The sequence below is a fragment of the Monodelphis domestica genome, chromosome 5 (genome assembly GCF_027887165.1).
Source record: "Monodelphis domestica isolate mMonDom1 chromosome 5, mMonDom1.pri, whole genome shotgun sequence".
In the NCBI taxonomy this organism is placed as follows: Eukaryota; Metazoa; Chordata; class Mammalia; order Didelphimorphia; family Didelphidae; genus Monodelphis; species Monodelphis domestica.
This window is the reverse complement of record NC_077231.1, coordinates 3,288,440-3,298,527: the sequence shown is the minus strand read 5'-3', so window position 1 is coordinate 3,298,527 and position 10,088 is coordinate 3,288,440. Positions and strand designations below refer to the sequence as shown.

The window sequence follows — 10,088 nt, the reverse complement described above, 5'->3', positions numbered from 1 at the left end:
GAGGCTCATCACCTGGGGGGGGTCTGCGGGAAGGGCTCCCCCAGAGCCCCTGGAGGGCCGCCTCCGGGCTCTCCTGCCCATCCCTGTTCTTATCCCCGCTGGCAGAGTTTAGGCCATCCTGGGGAAATCCAACCTCAGAGCCCTCCCTTGTTGGTTCAACCCTTCCCTCCTGTCTTAAAGTGGGAGCCGAGGCCCGGGCAGTAGGGGTAACGTGACTTGTCCAGGGTCACACAGCTGGGAAGTGTGTGAGGCCGGTTGAACCCGGGACCGCCCGCCTCCAGACCTGGCTCTCCTTCCACCGAGCCACTCTGCTTCTGCCCTAAATAACTCGTAAAACCCGGAGCTGGCGTTCTGCATGGGCCAAGGGAGTTTCCGCCGTAGGAACCGCAACCAACTGGGCCGAGGCAGCCCCCCCAGACAGGAGCTCCTCCTTTCGGGTCAGATTCTTGGAAGCCGGCCTGTGAGCCTGTTGTCCGGCAGAGTAGAAACGTCCGGGCTCCGTCTGCCACTGGCCCTTGGTTTCCTGGGATGCCATGAAGTGCCTACTGTGTGCCGGGGCCTACCTCAGGCCCTCCAGCCGCCGCGCCGGCCCCCTTCTCGGAAGGCTGGGCTGAAGGGTGGGCGGGCAGCTCTCCCTTCGCCCCTGGGGGTGCCGAGGCAGCCTCCTCCGGTGGGCGGGCGGGCCAGCCGATGGCACCGGGGGTGCCCCCTCCCCTCGCGGGCCCCAGGAGACCAATGGCTGTGGCAGGGCCCTCGTGACCACTCGTGGACCTGCAGGGCCGTGCGAATGGCTGCGGTCAGCCCCGCGGAGCAGCGGGCAGGCTGTTAAAAGGGGCGCCGTGGGGGGGAGCCTGGGGCCCGGCTGGCAAGGGGGCCTCCCAGGCGCTCAGGTTGCCGGTCTGGCGCCTCTGGAGTCTGGTCTCGTCAGACCCCCTTCCTTGGAGCCTCTCCTCAGGGGAGAAGCGGTGGCTGGGCCGCCCAGCCAACAATGCCCTCATTCAGTCTGGAGGAGAGGGCACGCCAGGTGGGAGGCCCTGAGACGGGAGGGGGCGTGGAGGGAGAAGGGGCTTCTGTCTTGGCCTCCAGGAGGTGGAGCTGTCTGTGGCCTCCCGCCCTGTCTGTCGGAGGGGCTTGGATCAGCTGCTCGTCCACGTCCCCCAGCTCAGACGGGGCAGAGAACTTGTGGCCCAGGCTTGGGTGAGGCCTTGGGCAGGAGGGAGGGAAGGAGCAGGGTCCGCAGTGCTGGGAAGGGGAGGCGGGAGCAGAGTGTGGCTGATGATGGGCGCTTCCTGGCCAGGCCCCCTGGCGCTGGGCCTCGGAGGATCTCTGAGGTGGCTCCTGGGCCGTTGCTGTGCGAGCGGGAGCCCGCTTTTCTGGGGGGCGGGGAACCGGAGGCAAACCAGTTTAAGTGACTTGCCCAGGGTCACTGGGCCTTTGGGAGAGCCGTTTCTTCTTCCCCATCCCCCCCCCCCCCGGGGCGACACGCAGAGGAGCGCCAGCGCCCTCTGCGAGAGATGAGGGTGGGAGGTGGGGCTCCACCCTCGGCAGCAGGAGGAAGCCGAGGAAGCTGCCCGAGATCTCCGGGGCCTCGCCCTGCCTCTGGTCAGTGGGGGAGCCCCGTGCGAAGTGGCCGGTGCCCGGGCAGGCCGCCATCCAGCTCCCCCCTCTGTCGCCCCAAGCTCTGCCCACCATGTGGCATCCTCTCGGCCTCCCCGTGCTGCTGGCCCTGGCTTGGCGAGGCCTGGCCCAGCGCTGCCCCCGCGTCTGCGTCTGCGACAATGTCCGGAGGCACGTCTCGTGCAGGAACCAGAACCTCCGCCAGGTGCCGGCCGGCATCCCACAGGTGAGCCAGGGCAGGTGGAGGGGCCGGCCCTGCCCCGGGGGGTGCCGTCTGCTGGGACCGCGCGCTGGCCGGCTTCCCTCACTTCAGTCTGACCCGGGCCAGCCGCTTTCTCAGACCACAGATGATGGCCGCAGGGAGTCTCCGTCACGGGAGTCCGTGCAGGGCCGGCTCTGGGCACCAGAGCTTCGGGGGGACGTTCTTTGAAAGGGAAATTCCCAAGTCGGGAGCTCAGATTTGTTCATCCCTGTTCCCGGGAGTCCCTTGGGTGGCTCGCCCTCGAGGTCCAGCCATCCAGGGCAGGAACTCGGGGTCCCACCTGAGCTCCTCCCTGTGGGACGAGGGACCAGCAGGGGGGCCCTGAGAGGCGGAAGTGGGGCCCGGGAGCCGGAACAAGGGGCTCCCGGATGGGATGGGGCTGGTCCCCCCTGAAGCGGAAGGCAGAAGGGCTGAGAGCCGGGGGAGAGGCAAAGCGTTTTGTCACCCCTAAAGCACCAGAACTGGAGGCGTCCATCAGAATACCTCCATTCTGTGGGAGCGCCGGCAGCAGCAGCAGCAGCGTGAGAGTGAGGGTGGGCCTCAGCCCCTGAACAGGGCCCCTTGGCAGCTCTCTTGGGCCCCGGCGGGGTCAGGGCTACCGACCGACAACAGGCCTGGACGTCCCAGAATTCCTCACAGCCGGGCAGAACGCGCTCGCCCAGTGGCTCCCGTGTGCCAGGCACCCCGTGGAGACGAGAAGCAGGGCTGGTGCGGCTGGTGCGGCGCAGAGCCGTGTAGAATCTGCCCGATGCGTGTGAGCCAGAGCCTAGAGTGGAAAAGAATAGAATCTGCCCCTTCACCACTGAGAGGCGCAGAACGGGAGCCAGAAGAAAACCCTCCGCGGAAACGGGGCCGAGCTCCGATCCCCGGAGTGCCGCCTGCAGAACGGCCCCCGGAGATCACGGACGCCCAGTGTCGAGGCCGTCTGTGGGCGCGGGGGTGCAGACAGCGTGGAGTGGTGGATGGAGCTTCCGAGTTCAAATCGTGCTTCAGACACAGCCTGGCCGAGCCGCTGGTCTATTCCCCAGGCTCCCGGGGCCACGGGACTGCCCTGCCCTCAGTGGTGGCGTGATTTCTACGTCCTGTGTCCAGGGGAGAAGTGGGAGCAGGAACCACTAGAGAGAGATTCTGGGCCCTGAGGGAGAAGACGTGGTTCTGGCCTCTCTTCAGACCCTGACGCGAGAGGAAGACTCTGGGAAGGAGGACTCGGCCTCTGTCCACACGGATGGCCCTGGGGCCAAAGGCTTGGAAGACCGCAGGGACAGGCTCAGGAATTTCTGGCCCCAAATGCTCCTTACGGAAAAGCGACAGGAGCCAGTCGGTGCCCAAACTACAGGCAATGTTGTCGGGAGGCCTCCAGGGGAGAGGCCACGAGGCTGCCCTGGACATGCCAGAGAAAGCAGGAAGCAGACAATAGAGGGCAGCCCAAGGGGTCCCTCCCGCTGACTCCTGCAAACCAGGGCAACCCCTCCCCCGCCTGCACCTCGGAGGAGGAGTGGAACAAGGGAGCCCTGGACTGTTGGGAGGGGGAGTCCATGCCATCTGGGCCCCTAAGGCCAGGCTTTAGGCAGCCACAGGGGCAGCTTCTAGAGCAGCGGTTCTCCACCTCTCCATTTGTAGCAATGAGAATACAGAATGCCTATCAGCTAGTTACATTCTGAACCATAACGGTAGCAAAATCACAGTTTTGAAGTAAGTTTTTGGTTTGGGGTCACCACAACATGAGGAACTGTATTGCGGGGTCCCGGCATTAGAAGGCTTGAGAACCGCTGCTCTAGGGCGACTGGGGTCCTCCTCAGGACCGTCTGTCTGCCCGCCCAGCCCCAAAGCCACACGCAGCAAGGAAGCTGGAATTTCTAGGGTGGAATGTTCTAAGTCAGGAAGTTTTTGGTTCTGTGTGTGTGTGACTGTGTCTGTCTGTCTGTGTGTGACTGTGTCTGTGTGTCTGTCTGTCTGTCTGCATCCATATGTCTGTCTGTCTCTGTGTGTGTGTGTGTGTGACTGTGTGTGTCTGTCTCTGTGTGTGACTGTGTGTCTGTCTCTGTGTGTGTGTGTGTCTCTGTGTGACTATGTCTGTCATTGTGTGTCTGTCTCTGTGTGTGACTGTGTCTGTGTGTGACTGTGTGTCTGTCTCTGTGTGTGACTATGTGTGTCTGCCTGTCTGTCTGTGTGTGACTATGTGTGTCTTTCTCTGTGTGTGCCTGCATGTGTCTGTCTCTGTGTGTGACTGTGTGTCTGTCTGTGTGTGTGTCTGTCTCTGTGTGACTATGTCTGTCATTGTGTGTCTGTCTCTGTGTGTGACTGTGTCTGTGTGTGACTGTGTGTGTCTGTCTCTGTGTGTGACTGTGGGTGTCTGTCTCTGTGTGTGACTGTGTCTGTGTGTGACTGTGTGTGTCTTTCTCTGTGTGTGCCTGCATGTGTCTGTCTCTGTGTGTGACTGTGTGTCTGTCTGTGTGTGTGTCTGTCTCTGTGTGACTATGTCTGTCATTGTGTGTCTGTCTCTGTGTGTGACTGTGTCTGTGTGTGACTGTGTGTGTCTGTCTCTGTGTGTGACTGTGGGTGTCTGTCTCTGTGTGTGACTGTGTCTGTGTGTGACTGTGTGTGTCTGTCTCTGTGTGTGACTATGTGTGTCTGCCTGTCTGTCTGTGTGTGACTGTGTGTGTCTTTCTCTGTGTGTGACTATGTGTGTCTGTCTGTCTGTGTGTGACTGTGTGTGTGTGACTGTGTGTGTCTGTCTCTGTGTGTGACTATGTGTGTCTGTCTGTGTGTGACTGTGTGTGTGTTTCTCTGTGTGTGACTGTGTGTCTGTCTCTGTGTGTGTGTCTGTCTCTGTGTGACTATGTCTGTCATTGTGTCTGTCTCTGTGTGTGACTGTGTCTGTGTGTGACTGTGTGTCTGTCTCTGTGTGACTGTCTGTCTGTCACTGTGTGTCTGTCTCTGTGTGTGTGTCTGTGTGTCTGTGTGTGTGTCTGTGTGTGTGACTGTGTGTGTCTGTCTCTGTGTGTGACTGTGTGTCTGTGTGTGTGTCTGTGTGTGTGTCTGTGTGTGTCTGTCTCTGTGTGTGACTGTGTCTGTCTGTGTGACTGTGTGTGTGTCTGTCTCTGTGTGACTGTCACTGTGTGTCTGTCTCTGTGTGTGACTGTGTCTGTCTCTGTGTGTCTCTGTGTGTGACTGTGTCTGTCTCTGTGTGTGTGACTGTGTGTGTGTGTCTGTTTGCATCCATATGTGTGTGTGTGAACTTGTGTTCCACAGGGAGGCAGGGGAAGGGGAGGGTCAGCAAGGTTCAGAGAGGCTGTGGGAAGGCAAGGCTTCCCCAGATTTGTGTGCGAGAAGCCTGCGGTTGAAGGTGAGCTCTTGCTGTCCTGTCTCTTTCCCAGATGACCCAGAGGCTGGACCTCCAAGGCAACGCGCTGAAGACGCTGCCTCCGGAGGCCTTTCTGGCCCTCCCGTACCTCACTCATCTGGACCTGACGCATTGCCAGCTGGAGCGGGTCGAAGAAGGAGCTTTCCGAGGCCTGGGCCGACTGGTCTACCTCAACCTGGCCTCCAACCGGCTCTCGGCGCTCTACCAGGAGGCCCTGGCCGGCCTGGGCTCCCTGAGGCAGCTGCTTCTGGAGCACAACCGGCTCGAGGAGATGCGCCCGGGAGCCTTCAGCCAGCTGGGCTCCCTGGGCCTCCTCAGCTTGGCCCACAACTCGCTGGTCTACCTGCCCGACATGGCCTTCCAGGGGCTGCTGCAGGCCCGCTGGCTGCGCCTCTCCCACAACGCCCTGAACGTCTTGGCGCCCGAGGCGCTGGCCGGCCTGCCGCGCCTGCGGCGGCTCAGCCTGGATCACAACGAGCTGCAGGCCCTGCCCGGGGAGGCCCTGTCTCGGCCCCAAGGGCTGCTTCAGCTGGAGCTGGGCCACAACCCGCTCAGCTACGTGGGCGAGGAGGACGGGCTGGCCCTGGAGGCCCTGCGGCAGCTGTCGCTCGACCACGGCGCCCTGCAGGATGTGGGGGCCGCTGCCTTTGCCCGCTGTCCCCGCCTCCACGCGCTGGACCTCCGGAGCAACCAGCTCGGGGGGCTGCCCCCGCTCGAGGGGGTGGGCCGGCTGCGGAAGCTCAACCTGACGGGGAACCCGCTGCGCTGCGACTGTGCCGCCAGGCCCTTGCGGGAGTGGGTGGCCAGGGCCCGGGTCCAGACGGACGGGCGGTGCTCCGAGCCCCGGCGCCTCCGGGGGGACGCTCTGGAGTCGCTGAGGGCCGAGGACCTCCTCTGTCAGAGGCAGGGTGGGAGGGAGGAGGCCCCCGGGCCCCGGGCCCCGACGCAGGCCCCCGAGGGGGACGAAGCGGCCGCACCCTGCCCGGCAGCCTGCATCTGCTCCCCCGACTCCCAGCACAGTAGCTGTGAGAACCGAGGCTTGAGGGTGCCCCCCTCTGGGTTCCCCAACCACACCCGGCTCCTGGACCTGAGGCGCAACAACTTCTCGTCCATCCCCCGGGGCGCCTTCCCTGGCTTGGCCCACCTCGTGTCTCTGCACCTCCAGAGCTGCGGCATCACCCATCTGGCGCCAGGCGCCCTGCGCGGATTGGGCCAGCTGGTCTACCTCTACCTCTCCAACAACCGGCTCTCGGGGCTCCGTGCCGCCGCCCTGCAGGGCACCCCCCGGCTCCGCTACCTCTACCTGGATGGCAACCGCTTCACGAGGCCGCCCAGGGCTGCCCTGCAGGTCCTGCCCCAGCTCTTCTCCCTCCACCTAGAACACAACGCTGTCCAGCAGCTGGCCCTGGGAGACCTGGCCGGGGCCCCGGGCCTCCGCCGGCTGGACCTGAGTGGGAACAGCATCTCTGGCGTGCGGCCCGGCCCGGCCCTGGAGCTGGAGAAGCTGCATCTGGGCGGGAATCGGCTTCGGGCTGTGCCCACGGCCGCCCTGGAGGGGCTGCCCGCCCTCTCGGAGCTGCGGCTGTCCGGCAACCCCCTCCGGGCTCTCCGGGACAAGGCCTTCCTGCCGGTGGCCGGCTCCCTGCAACACCTCTACCTGAACGGGACTGGGCTGCACGAGGTGGGCGAGGGCCGCGGGCGGGTCTTTGCCGAGGGGGCGGCCTGTGGCCGGGCAGTGTCCGAGGCCACCTGGGAACCCAGCGCCCCGGCCCTCCTCACTGGGCCCCCAGTAAGAGTTGGGAGGAAGAGGAGGACCCTTGGGTGGGGGCGCTTGAAGGAAAGGAGGGAAGAAGCCAAGCGGAAGCGGGTGATGAAGCCACCACCAGCACTTCCTTTGGGCCAGGCACTGCCCTGAGGGCTGGCAAGCAGAAGGGCGGGGGAAGGAGGAAAGTGGGGGTGACCAAGGGAACCCCCGCCCCAGCCTTGGGGAAATCGGGGTCCTCCGCTCATGCTGTTTTGAAGACGCACGTCAAGGAAAGGTGTTAGAGCGACCAAGAGACGCGAGAAGGCGTGCTAGAAAAGCTGGCTCAGTGAGAGAGACGGGAGGTCCTGGCTTCCAGGGTGGCCCCGGGCGGGTCCCTTGGCCCCCAGCACCCCCTGCCTTGGAAGGGATCCTCGGCATGGATCGGGACAGAAGGGGGGGAAGCCCCGGCTTTTCGTGCCGCTGCTGGTGCCCCCCTCCACTGATGCGGCCCCTTGGCCTCTCCTCTCAGGTTTCTCCGGGGGCCTTCGCGGGTCTGGGGCGCGGGCTCCGCACTCTGTACCTGGAGAACAATCGGCTGCAGACGCTGCCGCCCATGGACGGCTTCAGCCGGCTGGAGCTCGTCACCCTCGGGGGCAACCCCTTCCTCTGTGACTGCCGGCTCCTGCCCCTGCACAGGTGCGGGGGGGACTACGGGGCTCCCCCCAGTGTGGCTCAGAGGCCCCCGTCTGGTCGCCCTGCCCAGCCGGGCCCTCCGTTCTCCCCTGCCTTCCTAGGTGGCTCGCCGAGCTGAACCTGCGCGCGGGCGCCACCTGTGAGCTCCCGGCCAGCGTCCGCGGCCACAAGGTAAGGGCTGCCGCGGCTGCCTTTGAGGCCTGCCCGGGCTGGGGGGCCAAGAAGGGTAAAGGGGTTCCGTCCAACGCGAGGCGCAACGCCAGAAAAACCCGAGGCTCCGGCAAGCGGTCAGGACAGCCCAGGTCAGTGCCTGCCTGCAGTGGTGGCCGGGGACTGCCGGGGTTTGGGGAGGAAGCGTTGCGCCCCGTGCATCCACTCGTCCTTGCTTACAAAAGGAGCAGCGGGCCGGGGGAGCTCCGAAGCCGGCCCTCGCCACGAGCAGGCACCTTGTTATTCCCCGTTTTACAGATGACGCCATGGAGACAGGCGGAAGTGAAGTGACTCACCCAGGGTCATACAACTGGTAAGTGGCTGGGGCAGGATCTGAATCTGGGTCTTCCAGGCTCCAGGCCAGCACTGTAGAGCGCAGTCAACAAGTGTTCGGGAGCCATTCTAGAATAGTCATCCTGGCAGCAAGGGCTAAAGCACGGCGGCACCGTGCCTGCCCCCAGAGCTGGCGGTCAAACTGGAAGGGAGAAGGCCTGGCACAGGCCAGGGTGTCCCATCTCCCGGGCGCCGGCACACTGGCCGTCTAGAGTGTTTCACACTGTGCCAGCGGCACGATTTGTTGGGAAACCATCACTGTTTCTCCTGGAAAAGAGGTGTGTGAACAGAGGGAAGAGCTGGGAGGAAGGGCCGGCCGGCCAGGGAGAGGGGTCCGCCCAAGGCGGGCCTGGACAGAAAGGGGGCAAGAGTGGAGGAGGCGGAGGGGCCGGCGTGTGGGCAGATCTTCTCCTGGCACTGGAGGACTAGTTGGCAGCTCGATGGCCTTGCAGGCGTGAAGACGCTTCGTGCCTTCCCACCCAACCTCAGAGACTTCCTAGCCGTGTCCCCCCCCGGGCAAGGGTCAGAGCCAAGAAAGGAGAGGAACAGCTGGGCAGCCGGGCCGGGATGGCTCCTGACAGGCTCGCGCCCTCTTCTCGCTTCAGCAGGTCAGAGCGTCCTCGGAGCCTCGAGGAAGGAGCCGGCGTGTCTGAGAGCTGCTGGGCCTCCGCTACCGTCCGTGCCCCTCTCAGGTGCGCTCCTTGGGATGGGAGCTGGGCTCGGGCCTCGGCAGCCACGTCACTGCTCGCTTGTTCTCTAAATAAATTGCCAGCCAGCAGAGCTTCAGCCTCGTGTCTCGTTTGGAAGCTCGGGGGCCGGGGGCCGGGACTTCCTGTTTCTCTCTTAGAGCTTTTCCGTGGTTTTATTCTGCACTTAAACAGCAGAAGCCAAGAAGAGGATTGCCCAGGAGGCCATGAAGCTCCGGCTCTTCGCGCTTTGTTTCTAGTCTCCGTGTTCCATCAGTGCTTTCCTGCTGCTCAGCACTCCCTTCTGAACTCGCTTCTCTTCCCTTCTGGGCCCTTTAAAATGTGCCAACGGCGTCACTGTTGTTAACCCTCCTTCTTCCCACCAGTCTTCCTCCCTCCCCCTTAGGAGCCTGGAGAAAGAAAAAAGCCTTTGGGAGAAACAAAGGCAGGCAGGGCAAACGAATCCCCTCAGGGGCCAACGCCTGAAAATGGGCCTCTCTCTGGGGAGGAAGCAAACAGGCTTCCTCAGGAGTCCATCCCAGCTGGGTGTTCTGCTTCTGCATCCCTTCCTGCTCCCAGGATTCTCTTGGCTTGTGCCTGGTGGGGCAGTCATTCCTCAGTTGCCGGGCTTCTGTCCATAGTCTAGTCTTCACTCCCTTTGAACACTCCCTTCAGGAACTGGAAGTTGGTTTTGCTTGTGACTGACTCTTCCTTCCAGCCTGTTGGCCTCCCTTTTAGGGCCCCCCCCCAAGATGGTTTTCTGTTGAAGGTGATGACGAACTGGTTCAGAGAAGAAGGAAGTTTAACCTTGCTTCCTGCCCCTTCCTCCGTGCTTGCATTCTCTTCTTCTCACCCACTCTAATTTGGGGAAATAGAAACGTGAGCCCTTCTTCCCCTTCTCTGCACTAGAGGACTCCCTCTCGCTCCCCTCCATGACCCTCTTCAAAGCCCCGGACAAGAATCAATACACCCGCAGGTTCTCTCCACTTCTCACTCCCCAGATGCCTTTGGAAGACGCTGGAGCTCCCAAGGGGGGCTCGTCCCTTCTGCTCGTGTTAGGATGTTAGCACCTCAGCGCCCTGCAGGTCCTTACAAATGCCTTTGCAGGCTTCTCTGGACTCTTAGAGCTTTGCTGCTTCCTGCTATAGATTCTCTTAGGAGGGGCAGGACAAGTTCCTC

The 10,088-nt window shown here is 63.1% G+C and overlaps 1 protein-coding gene across 7 annotated transcripts; it reads left to right on the top strand.

Moving 5' to 3' along the window:
- Positions 1 to 17: 17 nt before the first annotated feature.
- LOC130454286 (chondroadherin-like protein) lies at positions 18 to 9,009 on the top strand. Of its 7 annotated transcripts, none has more exons than XR_008911940.1 (7): positions 18 to 1,197; positions 1,680 to 1,843; positions 5,257 to 6,924; positions 7,517 to 7,683; positions 7,782 to 7,982; positions 8,149 to 8,203; positions 8,832 to 9,009. XR_008911940.1 is itself a non-coding variant. In XM_056797418.1 (6 exons), the coding sequence occupies exons 2-6, from the start codon at positions 1,691 to 1,693 to the stop codon at positions 8,150 to 8,152; spliced, it is 2,193 nt and encodes a 730-aa protein (XP_056653396.1). In that variant the 5' UTR covers positions 18 to 1,197; positions 1,680 to 1,690; the 3' UTR covers positions 8,153 to 9,009. The 7 variants fall into 7 exon arrangements, 5 of the variants coding, with proteins under 5 accessions (XP_056653396.1, XP_056653394.1, XP_056653393.1 ...); XR_008911939.1 differs by having other exon boundaries at positions 8,829 to 9,009; XM_056797418.1 differs by having other exon boundaries at positions 8,149 to 9,009.
- The last annotated feature ends 1,079 nt before the right edge of the window (positions 9,010 to 10,088 follow it).

Excerpts from the sequence above, each read along its gene's own strand:
- LOC130454286 (XM_056797416.1), top strand. The coding sequence starts at position 1,691 with ATGTGGCATCCTCTCGGCCTCCCCGTGCTGCTGGCCCTGGCTTGGCGA. Across the intron at positions 1,844-5,256 it reads TGCCGGCCGGCATCCCACAG|ATGACCCAGAGGCTGGACCT; the intron begins GTGAGCCAGGGC and ends TCTCTTTCCCAG. Across the intron at positions 6,925-7,516 it reads ACGGGACTGGGCTGCACGAG|GTTTCTCCGGGGGCCTTCGC; the intron begins GTGGGCGAGGGC and ends CTCTCCTCTCAG.